The sequence below is a fragment of the Armigeres subalbatus genome, chromosome 2, assembly GCF_024139115.2.
Source record: "Armigeres subalbatus isolate Guangzhou_Male chromosome 2, GZ_Asu_2, whole genome shotgun sequence".
In the NCBI taxonomy this organism is placed as follows: Eukaryota; Metazoa; Arthropoda; class Insecta; order Diptera; family Culicidae; genus Armigeres; species Armigeres subalbatus.
The window spans coordinates 122,916,349-122,938,508 of record NC_085140.1 but is presented as its reverse complement, the minus strand read 5'-3'; the positions used below and the strand labels follow the sequence as shown (position 1 = coordinate 122,938,508).

The window sequence follows — 22,160 nt, the reverse complement described above, 5'->3', positions numbered from 1 at the left end:
GACGGATAGTTTGGGCGCAGTTTAACAGAGTCGATGTTAGCGCCACGATATGTCCTGACGTCGATAATGTCGGAGAAGTGCCGTCCATCAATCAGAACGTGGTCGCTATGTGATTCTGTCTGCAGTGGTCTCCAGATGTACCGATACGGAAGGCTGTGTTGGAAGTAAGTGCTGCGAATGGCCATATTCTTGGAGGCGGCGAAATCAATTAGTCGTAGGCCGTTTTCGTTCGTCAGCCGGTGAGCGCTGAACTTCCCAATAGTCGGTATAACTCCTCCTCTTGGCCAACCTGAGCGTTCAAATCTCCTATGATAATTTTGACGTCGTGGCTTGGGCAGCTGTCGTACTCACGTTCCAACTTCGCGTAGAATGCGTCCTTATCGTCATCAGTGCTTCCGGAGTGTGGGCTATGGACGTTGATTATGCTGAAGTTGAAGAACCGGCCTTTGATCAACCTGCACATTCTTTCATTGATCGTCCACCACCCGATCACGCGCCTTTGCATATCGCCCATCACTATCAAAGCTGTTCCCAGCTCGTGTGTGTTGCCGCAGCTGTGGTAGGTGGTATGATTACCTCTAAACGTTCGCATCCCTTCCATCAAACCTCCTGCAGCGTTACGATGCCGAATCCACGGTCCTCGACCACATCGACGAGTATGCGTGCACTCCCGATGAAGTTGAGAGATTTGCAGTTCCACGCACCGAGTTTCCAATCGCTAGTCCCATTTAGTCGCCGTGGTGCGCCTATGGTTCCGGTTCGTACTATCTTGTTGATTATTCGTAGCATTTGTTTTTTTAAAGGCTGGCTTGCAGGGCCTGAAACCAAACCCCCTAAATTTCCGGAGGGCCATTCCTCCTTATTCCCGGTGGACCATGGCTAGGCTAATACGATAGTTGAATTACTGATGGGACGAACATTTGATTTCCAGAAACGACAGACTTAAACAAGAAACATGGATTTCGAAGAAAAGATTTCATAACATTATCAGCTCTACAGTCATTCAAATATACTTACATTTATTCTTATATTACAATAACGAGTCCTAAAAAATGTCCACATTCTGGCAATCTGACAACGTGCTTTGAGCTTACAAACTAAATTAAGTCATATTCCTAGACAAGAGGGAACAATACGCCTTGGTGCTTGCTTGCTAGCTGAGATGATTCGCTAAACACTTTTTTAACAAACTCGATCGTACCACTAATGTTAGATAAGAAAAAAAAAAAAGAGTTGATTTGTTACCACAATCGATACTACGAAAAAATGTTAATAAATAAATTAAGAGCACAAGTAGTAGTGGTAGATAGCAGTTCGGGTTCGCATAAATCCCCGCCAATGCCTGTATGAATGTCACCCACCCGATCATAGTATTCGCAGTGAAATTAGTCAATCTCTCCCTCCCGCGCGGGCGACTAGTCCGTCCCGAAGTACTTTTGGCCGAAATGGTTCGGTGCCGAGGCGTGCAGCTCTGAGGTCAGGATTTTCATGTCGGGGAAGGCTGTCACGACCATCGAGGCGGCCACCGGTGTGCAGAACAGATTGGACAGGATGATGGCTGTTTCGGGAACGCCGTGGTCTTTCAGTACGTTGACTGCCTGTGTTGATGGGGAGGAGACGGTTATTGAACGTTCTTGAATAGGAAACAAATAGTTCATTGCATTCATTTTAAAATAAATACTAATAGAAGAATTATTGAGAAAAAAATATATTCAATGTACACGTTGCGTTTGCGTTTTTAATATGTTTGATACGTTTTGTGCTAAAATACAAAAGATATTTTAGTTACTAGATAAAGATTGTCGCTACTGTTCCCTTTGTTCTGCTGTCCGAAACATGTGTGGTACATACCTGTCAAATCGCATGGATTTTCCTTCTTTGACATTTAGCTCCCCTATCCTCGCCAGCAAAAGATGTTCCGGACAGCGACGACAGCGACAATCTTTATCTAGTAACTAAAATATCTTTTTAAAATACACGCAAAACGGATAACTCTAGACCAACATTTGAAAAGGGCGTAACAGCCAAAATTTATTCCTTCTGATTCTTCTTCCACATATATGGCTATACATGTAAACGAAGAATCAGAAGGAATAAATTTTGGCTGTTACGCCCTTTTCAAATGTTGGTCTAGAACTAACCCACAATGCATACAAATTTTGACAGTTGAGAAGTTACATTTTTTTGTTGTTGTTTCTGGGTTCCGTATAAATTGTTCCGAAATGGATATAGATACCTATCTCTGGCGCTCGAGATCTCCGGCTTATATAACTACTATAACTTGATATTATGAATTAAGATGAATTCTTAAGTGTTCAGGATATTGTAAGGAGAAAAAAAATGTATTTTTTGGAATGTGTGAGATTTCTTTAGGATTTCCAAGGCAGTGGCGTAGCCCGGGGGAGGGTTGTTTTGGACATAACCCCCTCCACCCAGAGACACAATTATTAGAAGATTTTATTTTCGAACCTTCTCGAATAAAAAAAAATGTTTAAAAAAGACCGTCCGTGGACAGAAGGACCTTTCGCATGTATAGGTTAAACGACTTCGTCAGTAGATGGGAAAAACCAGCGCGCGGGGGGGGGAGTTCATTTTCAGTGCAAAACGGAAACAAGCGAGCATGAATCCCATGCAAAAATCCAAAATGGCTGACTTGGGCACATTGGTAAGTCAGATCACCTCCCAATAAAGGCATCCTGGTGGACATGATGGCTATTGTCAAACTACTTATGCTAGTATGGCGTGCCGAAGGGGGTGATGGTTTGTGTAGTGGTTGATCGCATTTGGAAGATTTCCGGCCATTTTGAATAAGAATCTACCACCACCAAATACAACATTCCATCCAACGGTCCAGCGTAGTCCATGTGAATGCGCTTCCATGGATCTTCTGCTCGAGGCTATGACTGTGGTTGGAAATGCGTTAATGTCTTGGCAGCGAAGTATCGAAGAACAAAGTCTTGAATATCCTTGTCAATCCTTGGCCAGAAAACAACGCTCCGAGCAATACTTGCATCCTTTCGATTTCTTGATGTCCCCGATGGATCTGCTTAAGAATTCGCTGGCTAAACAAATCTGGAACGACGACACGATCCTCCATCATAATGCAGCCATTCACGTTAGACAAGCTCGCGTCGCATATAGAAATGGTCGGGTTTCAAATTTTGCAAACCTGAATCCGATTCGAACCCGGAATGAAAAATCTTTTCAAACGCGAACCCGACACGTACCCGACTATTTTTAAATTCGTTAACTCGTACCCGACCCGAACCCGAAATAATTCAACCAGAGCTGGACCCGAATCATTTTTTCTGCTGGAAAACTCAAACTATGTAGATATTTTATATTTCTCCTTACATCATTACGGGTGTAGGCACAAACTTCGAACGAACCTTAAAACGACCAAAAACGAATAGAAAAATATTCGGTACCTTATTTCTTAAGCCCATACCCGACCCGAGCCCGGCATTTTTTCATCTCAAAACCCGTACGTGTACCCGACCCGAACCCGCCATTACAACGATTTTTTTGACGTAGGACTACGTCTGTGTTTTCTATATTGGGGTACACTTTACGATTGCGAAAATCGGGGTCCGTCACGAAAATATGATAGACTTTAAACTTTAATATCTCAGCCGTTTCTCGATGGATTTTCAATTTTTTTGGACCATTCGATCAAGGATGAGTCAACGCTTCTTTGTACTTATTTGAAAATACTGGTTTTAACTATTTATTATCGATAATTGATTAACAGTTTAGAAGTAGGTCAACCAACCAATCACGTACATGCATCACTAGCACAGACATCAAAATCAATCACTTGCGGGTTTGGATCTAATCCTCAGTTTGAACAAGGTTTCACGCAGAGCAGACGCATCAAAGCGATTGCAGCGGAGCGGACACAGCATCACGGAGGCGCTTATAACATTTTCAAAGGAAATCCATCGCATTGGTAGTCTTGCTCGATGTGTTGCTGCATTTAACCTCAACGAATCAGCATTTAATATGAAGAAAGGGTTGACCATAAAAATAGCACTGTGGCAATCCCGCACCGCCAGTGCCGATGCTGAAAATTTATTACAAATTGTGGTGTCAGTTAGTTGGAAAATTGGGAAAAGAAAAATTGGTTTTTCTCAGGACCAACATTTTATGAAAAAGAAAGAGTTAATTGCAAAAATGGACTGTTACGGTGGCATCGGGTTTGGCGTGGTAGCTTGGTTGCTGTTTGTGATTCTATCCATTAAAATTTACTGCATCATCTCCCTCCGGCGCGCTATAAAATTCGCTATTTACGATTGAGTTTTGCACGTTGAAGAAACATTAATTTCGATAAGTCGGATCAACCTTCTTTTGTATAAAATCAATGAAGACGCCACCTCAGTGGAAACTTTCTACAGCAACCACCCATCGGTGAACGTCGCTCGGACAGACACATACCAAGAGATAATGTTTGGTAATATGAAGAAACTTCGTCTTGAGTCAAATTTCTGCTGTTATTTCTCGCAACAATACGCATCTAAGATAAATAACATCTCATAACCAAATTCAGAATCTTGCGAGAACATATTATAGGATTCTTAGAATTTGTCATTCTCCGAACGGTCTGTTGTCTGCGGAATCTCGATCAAAAGCTCGTTCGCGCCGGAAAGCAGATTTCTTATATCTAATGAAGTAATTCCATAAGCCCCGCCCCTTCATTAATCGTTATGAGTGCACATTATATTTACACCCATATCAGATCATAAAGGGGCGGGGCTAACGGGCTTAATTTATTAAATACAAGAAAGCTGCTGTTCGGCGTGCGTGAGCCATTTTGATCGGGACTCCACAGAGAGCGGTTCGACGAATAATAATTTCTTAGGATTCTTAGAATTTGTCATTCTCCGAACGGTCCGTTTTCTGCTGCGGAATCCCGATCTAAATGACTTGCGCGCGTCGAAAAGCAGCTTTCTTATATCTAATGAGTTAAGGAAGAGTTAATTGCGAAAATGGATTGATTCGGCGGCATCGGGTTTAGCGTGGTAGCTTGGTTGCTGTTAATGATTCCATCCGTTCAAATTAATTACATCATCTCCCTCCGCCGCGCTATCAAATTTGCTAGTTACGATTGAGTTTTGCACTTTGAAGAAAGTTCATATCGGATTGTCGAATCAACCTTCTTTTGTATACAAACCTTTTTGGAGGACACCATCCTCTAAAATGGCCGAAATAAAGAAGAAATAAGCAGAATCAGAAGTGGCGTGAAACCAAACACAAATATATTTATTAAGCGTACGTGTCAAAGTAAGGATTGTGATGTCTCCGACTGAAAGCCAATCGAGTGGCTTCAGCGGCCGATGAGTCATGTTAATTCCACGGTTAGAGAATCAAAGTCCATCCAACTGGGAACAACTATTCGACTTCTTGATTCAGTTGGCCTCCAAGCAGTTTGTTCAATGTTAATAAAACGACACAAATTATTATAGCAAATACCATCAATTTCGAATAGCTACGTAGTCCTACGTCATTTTTGCGTACAACCCGATTGGGCTGCACCTTTGAGTTTTTGTTAGTTGGCAAGTGGGAGTCGGGATACTCGCAGTGGCTCGAGGTTATCGGAAGGGTAAATACAATCAAAACGCTTCGCGTTGGCGCGAACAGTTCACATGAATTACAAGTAACCTGGCGAATTCCACGATACACTTGGAGCTTTATTGGTGCAATTAATTTAATTTATATATTTTGCTAACAGATTTAAATTTGATTTCGTTGATGATAACGATAGGTACAAATGATTTTTATTTTGAAGTATTTCTACAAACGGCGGTGCGAAAATAGTGACTTTAATGACCATTTTCCGAAAAATAGTGACTTAGTGACCATTTTCCGAAAAATAGTGACTTTAGTGACTTTTGGATGCAAATAGTGACTTTTTAGTGACTTGGCTCAAAATAGTGACCAAGTCACTAGAAAGTGACTCGCTACCAGCCCTGCCTCCACGGAACTGCACCCTGCATTTTTCAAATTTGTCCACGCCACCTTTGCGTTTCTGCGCTCTGTACCAGACTGTAATTTACTGGCTCGATACTGAGGCAGATAGTCGCAAGTGCTCGAAGTGAAACTGCATCTGCAGAATCCTCCGCTTCCCGAGTTACGGCGTCCCATGTTCCTTCACGTATAAGTATCTGTTGTGTAGTAACCCGCGACATCCTTTAGCAACGCGTCGCAATTACCCCTAGTTACCTAGTTGTGCTTAGTAACCTAAGTTTGTTATTTTCAATAAATAATCATTAGTGTTCTAACATCCAAACCTGAAGCACACATTTTATCAAGATCTACTAGAGGTTATGGGCCCAGCCGGTAACCAAAAAAAATGGAAAATTGAAGATGACATCTCCAATAAGAAGTTCCGGTTCTCAATCTGGCGGCGAAAACGGAAGTCGACCTGAAGCAAGAAGCGTTCGAGTTGCGACGGGGTCCGTTGCGATGCCGGTCATAGAGAAGTTAAAGAGACGCGAGAATCACTCCACTTGGGCATCCATCCTAATCCGTGAAGGTAGCTGGTGCAAAGTGAGTCCTGAGGCAGGAAAAGAGGTTGCCGAAGATATGAAGTTGCGTGCATTGGCAGCAATCTGCCTGAGCCTGGAGAGTTATATCTACAGTCTCGTCCAGGATGCGGCGGATGCAGCAGAAGCGTGGAACAAGTTAGCAACAGCTTTTCAAGACTCCGGTTTGACGAGGAAGATTGGGCTACTGAGGAAGTTGACCTCTATTCGTCTGGTTGGCTGTTCAAGCGTAGAGGAATACGTCAACGATTTAATGAGTACCAGCCACAAGCTTGCTTCGATTGGGTTCAAGGTAAATGACTCGTGGTTGGTGGCGTTGCTGCTGATGGGGCTACCAGAACACTACGAACCTATGATCATGGGATTGGAGGCCTCAGGAGCGAATCTGACGTCGGATGCGGTGAAAGCTAAGATCCTTCAAGATGTGAAGCTTGAGAGGGGACCACTGAACAGCAACGATGGTGGGGCGCTATACACGAAAAGCACAAATTCGAACAAATTCAAATCACATGGTAAGAAGAAACCCGAGAAGACGTGCTTCAACTGTGACAAGCCAGGCCATTTTGCGTCCAAGTGTCCGGATAAGTTGCTGATCAAGACGAAATCGAAGTCGAATGGCCTCTGCAGTATTTTTGCGATCGGCGATGTTCAAGCGGAAGGCTGGTATTTTGATTCAGGAGCGACGAGTCACATGGCCAGACCGAACCAGAATTTCGTTCACGCCGTGGGGACCGCGAACAATGGCAGCATGGAGACTATGGCGAAAGGTACGGTTGCAGTGCAGATTCCAGAAGGTACGATCGATATTCACGAGGTGCTAAAAATTCTCAATTCGGCAACTAATCTATTGTCGGTAAGTGCGATCTGCAAGAAAAGTTATACCCCATGAAACTCACTGCGGACAAATGTGTGGTCCTGAACGAGGCTGGTTGGCTGGTCGTTTCTGGTAAGAAAGAAAGCGTCGGTTGAATCAGCCGGACCGGAGCGAGCATTTCTGGCAAATGGAATACAGCTATGGCAACGGAGGATGGGCCACTTTAACGATTCCAGTTTGAAGCAGCTCAAGAACGCGTCCGATGGCGTGGATTTCCAAGATGAGAAGGTGAAGAATTGCACAGTCTGTATGGAAGGGAAACAATCTAGAAGACTATTTCCAAAAACCGAATCCAAAGCATCAGAACTGCTGGAGCTGGTGCATTCCGATCTCTGCGGACCAGTAGAGGTACCTTCCTTGGGTGGCAGTTGATATTTCGCCACGTTCGTAGATGATGCAAGCAAAAGAGTGGCAGTCTACTTTCTAAAGACCAAAAGTGAAGTTCTGGCTGCGTTCAAGTTGTTTCGAGCGAAGGCGGAGCGGCAAACAGGTAGAAAACTTAAAATTCTCAGGACTGACAATGGGCGAGAGTACGTTAGCAACGAATTCCGGAAGACGTTGGAGAAAGATGGCATCCGTCATCAGAGGTCGTGTCCATACACTCCAGCGCAGAATGGTACGGCAGAAAGGATGAATAGAACCCTTGTGGAAAAGGCTCGATGTCTTCTAAACGATGCGCGAATGCAGAAGGAATTCTGGGCGGAGGCAATATCGACTGCAGCGTATCTAGTAAATCGATCACCAACTAGGACCATTGGAAACAAGACACCTGAAGAAATGTGGACCGGCATAAGGCCTGATCTGCGGCACCTGAAAGTTTTCGGTACGAGTGTGATGGTCCATGTTCCAAAGGTCAAGCGCAGGAAGTTCGATCCGAAAGCGGTAAAGGGAATTTTCGTAGGCTATTGCGAGGACACAAAGGGATTCCGGGTTTACCTCCCGGAGAGTCACAAGTTCGAGGTCAGCCGTGACGTGGAGGTGGTTAACGAGGACGAGCAAGGTGTCAGTACCAAGTGTCCTCAAGAGGTTCAACCGGTGGAATTCTTGGAGATATTTACTGAAGAGATCATAGTGCCTGTTAAATGTCCAAATGCGAACACCACCAATAATGATGATGACGATAAAGAAGAAGCAAGCAACAACACACTGGAGACGTCTAGCGATGAATATGAAGATGCCTATACCAATCACGCGCTCCCACCGCAACAATCAAGACCAGTTGAACAAAGTCAACAAGGGTTGAGGCGCAGCGGTCGGGAGCGCATCTGTTTAGGCAAGTATGATGAATTTATAACTTTCGGTACATTTACTGGTGATGCAATTCCCCCCCCAGCAATCTACTCCATTGACAGTTTTGGAGGATATTCCACAAAGCTACGACGAAGTCATGCGGCGACCTGACCGTGATTGTTGGATCGCAGCGATGGAGCAAGAGATGGCGTCACTGAGCGAAAACCAGACCTGGACGTTAACAAACCTACCCAAGGGACGCAAAGCCATCCGGAATAAGTGGGTTTTTGCCGTCAAGCGAGGACCTGATGGAAGCCCGGAGCGATACAAGGCGCGTCTTGTCGTGAAGGGTGTTCACAGAAGCCTGGCGTTGACTACGAGGAAGTCTACGCTCCCGTAGTACGATATTCGACCATTCGGTACCTGATGGCGGTGGCAACGAAGTTCGACTTGGATGTGGATCAGATGGACGTGGTTACCGCATTCTTGCAAGGCGAACTGGGTGACGAACAAATATTTATGGTTCAGCCCGAATGATTCGAGGATTCAAACGGCAAGGTCTGCAAGCTGAAGAAGGCATTATACGGCCTGAAGCAATCAAGCCGAGTATGGAATGCGAAACTAGACGAGGTGCTACGAGAATTTGGCCTGCAGAGATCGCGGGTGGACACCTGCTTGTACTGGATGCTGGATGGGAAAAGATCCTCTTCGTGACGATATACGTGGATGACCTGTTGATTTTCACGAACGATCAACGATTGAAGAGGAAGCTGAAGGACTTCTTGATGCAGAGGTTCAAAATGAAGGACTTGAGGGAGGCCACACACTGCCTCGGCATTCGGATCCAACGGGATCGACGTGGTGGCAAGCTTTCGTTGGATCAACAGGCATACATTGAGGAAATCGTTCGACGTTTTGGTATGACAAATGCGAACCCGGTAGCAGCTCCAGCAGATCCGAGCTGGAGACTGGAGAAGTCGATGGCCCCGAAGACTGAAAAAGAGAAAACAGCAATGAGAGATGTGCCATACAAGGAAGCAGTAGGATGTTTATCGTTTGTGGCCCAGACAACTCGACCCGATATTGCGTTTGCTGTAAATGCGGTAAGCCAATTTTCGTCGAACCCTGGTAGACCACACTGGGAAGCTGTTAAGCGTATCATCCGATACTTGAAGGGCACGGCGATGATTGTTGCAAAGGTCCACGAGCTGTATTTTTTCTCTCTCTCGAAGCCGTTCCGTTGCTGGTAAAGAAATTCCGCTTCCGTCTGGAACATTTCCTACTCCATTTCTTGATGAGATGACGCCTTCAACACCAACTCCATTCGAATTTCCATTTCTTGGCATTTTTGGGCTTGAGCTTCAGACACTTCACAAACTATGCAGACTTGAAAAAAGGTGCTTCTGTTTATCCGTTGCTATGGGCAACGTAACTGGGCCTCATAACCTAATAGAAATGAAATACGTCTGGCTCATAGCTAATACTGAAAGCAACGTTTTTTTATTCGTTTTTTTATTCGATCTATCCAGCTTTCCACGCTAGCCATAATGGCGGATGCTATAAAAAAATTGACATTAACTGCTTCCCGACACTGAAGTGGAATTTAGGTCTTAGTAAGCATTGATGTTATTCGTTGCTTATAACAGCCAATACGTTGTTTGTTTTTCTTCAATGAGAAGAACTTGTGCAAATAGGAATTAAATTTGAATGATAAGCTATTTCTTCAATACTTCTAATTTTATTTTATTTCAGATGTCGAGTAATTCTTTTGGATGTCTAAAAGTTTACGATGGATGCAATGCCTTAAAACATTATTCATATTGGATGCATGATCTGTTAGCGTAGCAGTCCTCAACTGACTATCATAAATGGGCTGACAAGGGCTGACACAGAAATTGAAAGTTCTACATTTAGAAATTATGCTTCATATGTTATATCTAGTGATAGGATTAAGTTCGGGATAAAGAATGTTATAATCGATCGATGAATTGGGGCTTGGTACAGGCGTATGATTCATACGCCAACCAGTTTGTCGTTCGGGTGTTCCGAAATAATGAAGATAGACCGTTGAGTCATGACTGATCCTCGAACTTTAGCTAAAATGCTGCATATTTTAATTTTATTCAAATTTAAACCGATTCACAAGGGCGGTCTTCTAATTCAGTTTAATGGGATAGTCGCCGGGGTCCGTATGTAAAGTACTAACTACTTCTTTACATAAACATTCCAGCTTTGCTAAGTTACTCTATTACCCTCCTTAGCCATGCGATTCGTTCGAATCGTTTTCCAATTTTATTATGGTGGTGTAAATGAGAATGTGCATTAACTATTGTGCGGGAGAGTATTCTAGCATGAACAAGAATACGAAGCAAACCGATAAAGATCGATTATGCACCGCCTTCCCAGGCAAAGAAGAACTCGTTAGTGTTTAATTCATGCGATCCTATCAATATTCTAACTAAGTGAAATATAAATTCTGTCAGACTACACCTCTGCGCTCACCTGTAGATGAGCCTTAATGATGTTGGTGTACCTCTCTTCTTCACCCCTTGTACAGATTCTTTTGTTCTTAAATTTTACCTTGGGTCCTGCAGAGTGTCATTTTGCCATTAGTGTAATAGAAGTTTTGAATAAACGCTATATTTGTATTATTCAAAGAGCTATAGTCCCGCTGGGTACTCCCTCATGACTACCATACTGGGCACGACTAAGTTGTAGAATTGGCTTGAAACGATAGAACAGTATCAAAATCAGTGATTTTTTAAACTATCAAACTACATCTACTACTATAAGGAACAATATTAATCATTTAGCAGTATGAGCGAACTTCTGATCATTGAGCGACAGAAGACTTATTCGAATCATTTAATTCTGAAAGCCATGACACATTATTTTTTATTTTCACCACAATTTTTTATTCTGACACCATCCTTTCTCGTCCGAAGCATCTAACCGAAAGTACCACTCAACTAATTCCTGTCGATTTGGTTCTACGCTTCATACGAGAGTCTGTCGGATCTCCATCCTTTTGATTCGTTAGTATTAGACAGTTTTGATTATCCCTAAAATAGAATAGGTATTATATTAACAAAATGTTCAATTTCCCGTTCTTTAGAAAAAAAACCATTGTTGATGAAAAATAACAAATTTCAACTGTCATTGGCAACTAAGAAAATCAATGCCTGCTAGACGAAAGTTTCAGTTCAGTGTCGGGAAACAGTTTACGTCAAATTTTTTATAGCAGACGCCATTATGGCGAACGTGGAAAGCTGGATAATTTCAAAATAATTGTCACTTAATTTCCACTATGAAAAGTCATGTAGACCCTAAAAATTGGAACTTTTATCAGCCTTACTGGAGTCATATAGACATTATACTGATATATATTGGAGTAAATCGGCAACAAAGTATGCTGATGACCTCCTTGGAGACCGAAGGCCTCCATAGCAACATAAGTTTTATTGAATAAACAATTGTAGCAAATTTTCATTCCTGTTCAAGCTCTCCACCGAACAAGTTTAATAAATAGTTTTCTGCTGTTAAACTGCTGTTCTATTTTATTCCGACCATCAAGAGGTTATGGGCGACTCACGCAAGGATTCGGTCCACGGGATCCCGTTGTTCTCGGGCACCGGCTTTGACAATTGGCGTTTTCGAGTGGAGAAGTATTTGAAGTCCGTGAAGCTATTGGATGTCATCAAGAAGGATCCTCCAGCGGAACCGGCCGAGCTTGCGAAGTTCCAGGAAGAAGACGGTAAAGCGGCGTACCTGCTGATCTCATTTATCCATGACGATCTGCTGGATCTTGTCCGGGACAAGGAGACGGCAAAGGAAGTTTGGGGCAGCCTTGAAGCCGTCTACGCCAAGAAGTCCGTCTCGTCGCAGACATTCGTCAGAAAGCAACTTGCGAAGCTGCAAATGGCTGAGGTTCATCCGTGAAAGATCACCTGAAGACATTCGAAGAGCTGATCCGACAACTGAAGCTGGCCGGGGCGAAGCTTGAAGAAAACGATGTTGTGTCCCAGCTGTTTGCCACCCTTCCCGAATCGTTCGATCCGTTGGTTACTGCGTTGGAAAATCTTGGTGAAGATAATTTGAAGCTGGATGTTGTTCGCGAGCGCCTTCTTGCCGAGGAACTCAAGAAAACCGACCGGGTAGTCAACTCTCAAGAGAAACCATCAGCATTCCAAGGATCGAAGCAGAAACCTGGTAAGTTTACCGGAAAGTGCAACCGCTGTCAGAAGAAGGGACACAAGGCCAAGGACTGTCACGTGAAGTTGAAGACGGATGTGCATGCTGAAGCTAACGCTGCTTCCGGAGGTAAGGCGGTGGTTTTCATGACCGGAAAGTGCGTTCGCACACAGGACGATGGTGTGGTGTCCTTCAAGCTGGATTCTGGAGCCACCGACCATCTTGTGAACGTGAACCACTGTTTCGCCGATCTCACGAAGCTGAAGCAACCCGTCATAATCAACGTGGCGAAAGATGACCAATCTCTGGTTTCCTGGCACCGAGGCACGATTAAGGGCGTCAACAAAGAAGGCAATCAAATCAGCCTGAAGGATGTCCTCTACGTACCAGATCTCCGAGCGAATTTGCTGTCTGTGAAGAAGATGGCAAAAGCGGGTCTGAATGTCACGTTTTCAAAGACGGAAGCAATCTTGAAGCACGAAGGAGAGCTGATTGCAAGATGTCCCATGCGGGGCGATTTTTACGAGCTCGATCTGTTTGTCGATACTGTGGCGGCCAACATGTGTGGAGCTGCGAACGGTAACCTGTGGCACCGTCGACTTGGCCATTTGGGAGAAAGGAACATTCAAGCACTCGTTAAGCACGGAATGGTAACAGGTATTCCCGAGGAGCCAGGTAAATTGGATTTCTGTGATGTTTGTGTTCTCGGAAAGCAGTGCCGAGAACCATTCACGGGTACTAGAGCTCGTGCTGCAAGACCTCTAGAGCGAGTGCACTCCGATGTGTGCGGTCCCATCACACCAGCGGCTTGGGATGGTTCTCGGTACTTCGTCACCTTTATTGATGATTACACGCACTTCGCAGTAGCTTATCCCATCAAGAAGAAGTCCGAGGTGTTCCAAAAATTCAAGGAATACGAGGCCATGGCTAGTGCTGCTCTGGAGCACTCGATTTCGAAGCTGACTGTCGATCAAGGGAGTGAGTACTGCTCCAAAGATCAGCGTGCGTTCTACATTTCCAAGGGGATCCAGATCGAGCCAACCGCAACCTACACACCACAGCAAAATGGGGTGTCCGAACGGTTCAATCGGACAATCGTCGAAAAGGTGCGTGCGATGCTTATTGAAGCCCAAGTTCCGAAGACTCTATGGAATGAAGCGGTCCTAGCGGCGGTGTACCTGACGAATAGAAGTCCAACCAATGCGATATCTGGCTGGAAGACTCCTGCCGAAATGTGGACTGGTCACAAACCGGATCTGAAGAAATTGCGTGTCTTCGGATGCAAAGCATTTGCTTGGCTGTCAGCGACACAGAGGAGAAAACGCTACGCGCCGAATGCATACCGCGTGCGGGATAAAGAGAAGAGACAGTTATTCCTTGCCAGAGATGTGAAGTTTGATGAGAGCAGTTTTCCATTTGCCACCGAGATCCGTGATGAAGCTCCATTGGTTGTTGTTCCGTACGAGTTCGAGGATCAAGACAAGGAAGACGTGCACCACCCGGTGCGGTCTGTTCAAACCAATCAGCCACTCGTGGCTCAACAAGATGACATTCTGACTGACGATGATAACGACGAGGGTGAAAACGAAGTTGACGAAACCGGAGCGCTCCCTTCGCAACTAGACCGTGGTTCAAACCTCGAAATGGTAACCCCGAGGCGCAGCGAACGGGAGCGCAGACTCCCCGGTAAGTTGAAAGAATTTCTGGTTGGGAAACTTCTCACTGCCGCGCAGTCTCCTTCAACAGATGCTGTACAGAACGTTCCCAATGCACCATTCGACGATTCCGATGCACGAGATGAGGCTGAGCGTTTGATCTTCGATGTTCCTGAGGCGTACAAGGAAATCGCTGGACGAGCTGACGAAACCCTTTGGCAGCAAGCAATCGGTGAAGAATTGCAGTCGTTGGCGGACAACCATGTTTGGCGATTGGTGAGATGTCCAGCTGGCGTGGTTCCGCTTAAATCGAAATGGGTCTTCAGAGTCAAGCCAGACGACCGAGGCGAACCAGTTCGTTACAAGGCACGCCTGGTGGCGAAAGGATTCCTGCAGAAGGCCGGCATCGACTACAACGAAACGTATTCCCCCGTAGCGAAGTTGACCACAATCCGAACCGTTCTTGCTGTAGCAGTCCACCGAAGGATGCACGTGCACCAACTCGATGTGAAGACCGCGTTCCTGTACGGTGAGCTGGAAGAAGATGTGTATATGGCCATACCTGAAGGCATTACGGCACCACCGCACCTCGTATGCAAGCTGGAACGTTCACTTTACGGACTGAAGCAAAGCCCACGCTGTTGGAACAGCAAGCTGAACGACCTCCTACTGGATTTCGGCTTTACTCGTTCGCGACACGACTACTGTCTGTATACCAGGATCGACGATCGAGGGAGGGTATTCATCATCATCTATGTGGACGATTTGCTGATCGCATCCGATCGGCTAAACCTGGTGCAGGAAATCAACAAAACAAGTCCAACCGAATATGGCGTTCAAAATTTTTGAAGACAACCGTGGCTGCATTTCAATGGCCGCCAATACGGAGAACAAGCGTGTTAAGCACATTGATGTGAAGCACCACTTTCTTCGCGACCATGTAGCACAAGGACGACTTACAATTGAAGCAATTGGTACAGCAAATCAGATAGCGGACACGTTCACCAAACCCCTGGAACCTGGACGTTTCCGCGAACTAAGGACCCTCCTAGGACTTACCGATTCAGGGGGGGTATTGGAGTAAATCGGCAACAAAGTATGCTGATGACCTCCTTGGAGACCGAAGGCCTCCATAGCAACATAAGTTTTATTGAATAAACAATTGTAGCAAATTTTCATTCCTGTTCAAGCTCTCCACCGAACAAGTTTAATAAATAGTTTTCTGCTGTTAAACTGCTGTTCTATTTTATTCCGACCATCAAGAATATATCATATGCGCATTAATATGAAATGAAGTGAAAGCCACATTAATATGTGGAAAACAATATCTATATACTTTTCTAGTGATATCTACTTCATTAGAATGTCTGAAAAATATATGTGTGGGGTACTCAGACCAATATGTATGTTTGTCGTCAATCGCTAATAAAGTAAGATGGAGAAGTGCTACGAAAACGATTCCAACAAACATGTTATGGAGATGGAATAATATTCCATTAACTCCATTAATAATATTCCATCTCCAATTTTTGCCCCCGTCTGCTTACAAGTGGACGGGATATCACTATGTATAGGTATTATATACAATGTTTTACCGAGGAGTCACTGAAAAACTATGTACTTGTCCTCCAAAAATTTCACTTAAAATTTATTTAGTTTGGTAGTGAATCGAGTGCCGTGAGTAGCATCATTAACGAGATATTTAAATATTACAATCGAAACTAGATGGAAAAAAATCTGTTTTCCAGTAACTTCTAATTATTTTGAGTGTAGTATTACTAATTCATGGATTCTAACAGAACTTCCGGAGGAACTTGCGGGGAAATTCCTGGAGGAACTTCCGAATGAATTCCTGGAGAACTTTCCGTAACCAGGTACCAGTGTACAAAAATGACACACTTTTTGATACTTTGTATTATCCGCCGCAACAGTTGACTTGGCAAAAAAATGACTTGATCGGCCATTGCCTTCAAGAGTTAGCATTAGCATTTAGCGGTTCGCACAAATTCGTAGGTGGTACAAGCCAAGATTATTGTATGAGAGTAGCATCACTTTCATCCGATACCACAGATATTGATTTGGGACTAATCACTAAGTTACTCTTAGATGGGAGCAATGTACTCTCCAATAGTCGAGATCTGTTCTGGCCACGTCCTTGCGAATGCTGAGGAAAGGGAAGGATGATTTGTTGGACACCTACTTAAGAAAGATGCAGAGGTGCCACGGGAGGTTTTGGGATTGTGTAGAACGTTATAACAGTAGGAATCATTTTGGTATAACGTGAAACACAGAAAGAACTAAGATAGAGATACAAAGTAGGAAAGGGTCGAGCCTGGAATTGAACCCACGACCTTCTGCTTATAAGACAGAAGCGGTGGCCACTAGACCACCGAGCTCGTCTGCCATTGCCTTCAAGAGTTATTGAAAAAACAATATTTTGCCAGGTAAAAAAAATCTAAATCGAAAAGAAATTCAGAAACTGCACCAATGCATTCAAACGACCGCAAATAGATAGGGGGAATGACGGCTTTGGCAGGTTTTGTTCTATTATTGTCAGGGTTTTTTTATGACTGATTATGCTCAAATTTGGCCTAAACATTCTTTGCATATCAAAGAATGTTGTGACCAAATTTGATAAAATTTGGTCGACAAAAACCCCCCTGCCTTTTATAGAACAAAACCTGCCAAAGCCGTCTTTTCCCCTATATGAATTAACGGAAATAGTAAAATCTATCCCCCTGAAGTTCTATTTTGACCTCTCATGTGTTTTATGATACGCGAAAAAGGCACCACCAACGCTGAGTGGATTAATCTGGGTTTATTTTTTTGAATGTAGCATCTATCGGTAAAAAAAAAGAATGCGGAATGCCAATTCGTTATCTCGCAAAAAAGCGAAATTGTCTGTTACTCAAGATAACGAAACCGCATTGTACCCAATATTGAAAGATAACAATTTTACAGCAAAAACGTGAGTCATCCACTCACTCGGTCATCATTCTATAGTCAGCATTTCTTCACCCGAGTGCTAATCACATTGACACACCCCCTTGCTCCGATGAATACCCACTAACCTGTATCACAGTGTTCCCCGTGGCCATGATGGGGTACATGAGCAGCACTTGTCGCTTGGCAATGTCGTCTGGAAACCTCGCGTACACAACACGCGCCGCGTGTGTCTCAGCGTCCGACTCCACCAGAATCTTCCCTATCCGAATCGATCGGCAGCAGTCTCGCAGTCCCTACCAATTAATAATCAAAACAAAAAGCGCAATAATAACATAAACATCGTTATCGATGATACTCAAATGAGTAGTGAATGACGCGATTGAGCATTATCAATGAACTTCGTCACAGACGAACAAACGAAACACAATCACATGGCTTATGTAAACTACATAAACTATCAGATGCGTATGTTTGCGGCATTACAGAATCAAGTCCATTTGTCTGTGACGTCGTATTGCCCCGCACAAACCTGTTCCATTGCTTCCCCGGAGCGTATAATCGAGACGCCGCAGTTTCCCGATCGGTACTTGAGTCCGTCGTAGATGGCTCCGGTTGGCGTGACCACGGAGCAATCCGAGTAGGGCAGTTGGTTCAGGCTTTCCTCGATGACCAGCCGTATCAGTCGATCGGCGTAGAATTTGAAGTCACTGCGCGAGGTGTTTCTAAAATTAGACGGAATCGATCGCACATTACAACAAGGTAGTCATGCGGGGATCGATTTGTATATCTACAATGTGGGTCAATTTTGCCGGCCGAACAAAGACGAAACGACTGTAGAAAATAAAAACACCAAGCCGCGCATGACATAGCCGACTTGTGTTCGTGATTGGTTCATTAGCACGCGGAATTAAATTTGAATACGTCAGTGGTTCTCGATTAATGAGTAAGACCGTGAGAAAAAGTCATCACTAATCTAGGACTGCAGTTGGACTGTAACCTGAGTTGGACACAGCAGGTGAATGACGTGAAGTATATGGCACTCTGAGGACATTCCGACGTTTTACGGCAGTGCTCTCTCTTCCGACTCGACGTAAACTAGTGCAAGCCGTGTTGGTACCATTGTTCACCTACTGTGACGTGGTGTACTATCCTGGTATGTCAGCCGCACTCCGAGAACAACTCCATCGCTGCTTCAAGTCGGCGATTCGTTTCGTCCACAACCTTCGTCGTCGAGATTCAACCGCTGATGTACGGGCTACTATTCTTGGACACGATCTTCCATCCAACTACAGGTATCGCATTTGTTGTTTCATGAAGCAGGCCTTCGATGAAACACTCCCAGGATACTTATTGCAACACCTACAACGATCACAGCAGCAACGTACAAGAGGATTTAACATACCTCGACACACAACATCCAGCGGGAAAAGTGTTTTAGTATTCGGACCATCATGCTGGAACGGATTACCATTAGAAGTTAAAGGAGAAGATAGAATATACGCATTTAAAAATGCTTTGAGAAGAGTAGTATAAACACTTCACAAATTTAGTTATTTTTTTGTTTAGCTCCAATGTATTATCCATATATATAGACTTCCTTGACTTAATGTACAGTGTAAACTAAAAAGTTGTCGTACCCAATAAAAATTACAATTACAATTACAATCAGATGGTGCTGGCTCCAAACTTTCAACGCTCGATTAGAATTACTTAGACTTAGATCTCAAACTCGGATGTTAACAATTTCAACTGAATTCGTCACCGCCTAATATCGACAGTTGGTAAGGTAATAAGTAATAAGGAATCGAAAATATAGAACTAGCAGCATATTCTATGGGATTGTTGATTGGTATATGGAAGACAACTCTCCAGGCCTCCTATGAAAAATTCGATTCTGGAATAAATGTAAAGCCTTTTCACAACACCTTGATGTGAGAGGAGGGCAAATATGACTGCAAACCGCCAGCAATGAATAGCTTGAGAACCACTGACAACTACAAACACTCGTTCATTGAACGCCGCTTTCTCCCCCCATCTTCCGTGCTACGCGACGCAAGTCACAAGACATAATTTCCGGCAAGCTGGCGGCGATGAGCAATTGGCTTCCACCACATTTCGCAACACTTACAATTAGATACTTCCAAAATGGTCGCATTACTCACTTGTCCCTGATGATTGTCTGGAGCTCTCGGATTTGGGCGCTGCAGTCGATGATTCGCAGATTGGATCCATAGTCGGACGGATTGGTCGAGCTCGGGGTTTCGTCCACTTTATTGTTGCCGACTTCGCTGCACATTGCTGATTGAAACTTCTGGTTTTGCTTCCTTATTATCGTGGACAAAAATGTCCTCTGACCGGTTCGGTTCGCTGACGGCTGCCCTGCGATTATCGAGGCGTGAGCGAGCACCACTTCCACCAAGAATAAATGCCTCGCAAGTTGAATGTAGAATTAATTAAGATGAATTTCAAGTTTGCTTCCTTTTGGCTTGTGCGTGTGCGAAATTGACTTCTGATCTTGAGACGGCAAATTGCACAACTTTTAGCGGACAAAAAACGTGTCTTCGTATTCCGTCACTCCACTGCTCAAATGGTCAGCTTATTCACTGCGTAGAAACTTTATTTTTGTATGAACTGTCGAACGTTTTACGCACTTCTAACATTTAAATTGATAAGTAACTGTTAAATATATCAAGAACACATTCAGTAGTAATTCACGGCACTTTTTTATAATTCGTGACACAAAAACATGCAATCGCACTGAGAACCGACCGAACCGCACCAACAGCAAGCGCAAGCCGAGGGACGATTGCACGCCGAAAATCGTGAGAAAAAACAGCTGACGTTTCGTGAATAAACTGTCAGGCGCTGAAAGCGAGCGAGGGATTGGACACCATCAAACAGTGAGATGTGAGTCGACTACAAAACGAAATCTCGGGTACTTTTTCGAATCAACGTATGTATTTACGTACGTAACATTTTGATCAAGCTGAGAAAATGGAATTGGAAGTTTTCAGATTTTATTTTTTGACGTAAACTACGTCTAAGGGAAGACTCTGATACAGGGTGTCAAATGAGAATTTCAAAACTGAAGACCGTCACGAAATCATGTAAGATTTGTAACATTAATAGGTCCTTTATCTTTTAATGGATTTTAATGATTTATATATCAATCGATTCGTAAACTTTCCACCAATTTGCCAGTAGTATTGAAACTATTGATTATCAACGCTAAACTATTGAAAATTTTAGTTCTTTCATGCATCATGCATCCCCTACAGCGCGTTCCAATCCTCGGTAATTGCCTACTTTTAGGATATTATCTATTATTGGACTGGGTTGTATGAACGGGGTGGTCCAGCCGCTAGACAGTGGAGTCTCTACTCCTTCATATAGTGGGAGATGCTGCTAAAGCTGGGTAGTATTGTCGTGGGATGGTTCCTTCTCTTCTATATAGAGCGGAATAGTTGGTTCAGTGTACTATATTTGATTTTAAGTAGTTTACGTCGAGCGGTCGTGTCTTGTATACAACCCCAAATTTTTTTACTATATTGTGGATTCCCGGATAAAAAATATCATTAAAATATCATGAATTTTATTGTTACAACACCATTTAAAACATAATTTTTACCATTGAATATAATGGAATTTTGACAATAAAATCACATGAGAAATAATGGTTTTCCACGATAAAATGAATGGTAAATGGGACTTTTACAATTAAAAAGGGGGGTTGTCAAGGGGTGGGACGCTGAGCACAATGTTCCGAGCACATATTTCCAGCCTTTGATGCACCAATGTGGCACTCGCTGTGGCACACTGCGGCACAGCTTTGACATTTGAATAATCTTAACAAAAATACTGGCAGCCTTGCCCAATCTTGTTTTGATTTATTTTCAAATACATAGGGTAATTCACCCAATATTGAGCACATATTAATTATTAATGGTGATTAAAAAAGGAATACAAGTCGAGCGACTAGTATTTCCCGCATGCTACGAGGTGCATATGTCTCTAAAACAGCAATTTTATCACGAATTTAAAATTTATCATCAACATCGTGAATAATTGAACATAAAACACTTTCTTGCTATACTACTAACATCATATCTTCTTTTTCAATGGCTCTACATTTCAACTGGAACTGGCCTGCTTTTCAACTTAGTGTTCTATTAGCATTTCCTCAGTTCTTAATTGAAAGCTTTTCACTATGCTCAGGGAGTCGAGAATGTTTCCAACCCGAAAACATCCTAGACCAAACCGAGAATTGAACTCGCCAGCTCCGAATTGGCAATCATACGCCGGCTACTGGAGACCCCATCATATGTGATAATATTAAACCAGAATATTATCACGATGATGATCATGATATGAAAATATAAAGATTAGTAGGAATCATAGTTTTGATGGGAACAGATAAAAGATATTTTAGTTACATGCAAGATAAAGATTATCGCTGTCCGGAGCATCTTTTGTTGGCGAGAATACGGTGCTAAATGTCAATGAAGGAAAAATACATACGATTTGACAGATCGGTACCCAACATGTTTCGGAACAAAGGGAACCGAAGCGACAATCATTGTCTTGTAACTAAAATATATTTTGAACAGATCAGCCAGATCATTAATATTCATATAAATAACTTATTTCTTCCATACATGTTTGCGATGAAAAAGTGAATTGTGAACAAATGCATGGAACAAACCATATTACTATCCTTATCTA

At 43.4% G+C, this 22,160-nt stretch overlaps 1 protein-coding gene across 1 annotated transcript; it reads right to left on the bottom strand.

Annotated features, from left to right (window-relative positions):
• Positions 1 to 994: 994 nt before the first annotated feature.
• On the bottom strand, positions 995 to 20,247 carry LOC134210781 (uracil phosphoribosyltransferase homolog). The gene is made up of 4 exons (XM_062687039.1): positions 19,601 to 20,247; positions 17,968 to 18,160; positions 17,564 to 17,731; positions 995 to 1,598 (listed from the first exon to the last, which is right to left on the bottom strand). The coding sequence occupies exons 1-4, from the start codon at positions 19,732 to 19,734 to the stop codon at positions 1,416 to 1,418; spliced, it is 678 nt and encodes a 225-aa protein (XP_062543023.1). The 5' UTR covers positions 19,735 to 20,247; the 3' UTR covers positions 995 to 1,415.
• Positions 20,248 to 22,160: the final 1,913 nt, after the last annotated feature.

Bases quoted from the DNA above. Each gene is read 5' to 3' on its own strand.
- LOC134210781 (XM_062687039.1), bottom strand. From the start codon at position 19,734: ATGTGCAGCGAAGTCGGCAACAATAAAGTGGACGAAACCCCGAGCTCG. The intron at 18,161-19,600 runs GTGAGTAATGCG...GTCTAATTTTAG, and splicing joins CAGACAATCATCAGGGACAA to AAACACCTCGCGCAGTGACT. The intron at 1,599-17,563 runs GTTAGTGGGTAT...CCATCAACACAG, and splicing joins CGGGGAACACTGTGATACAG to GCAGTCAACGTACTGAAAGA.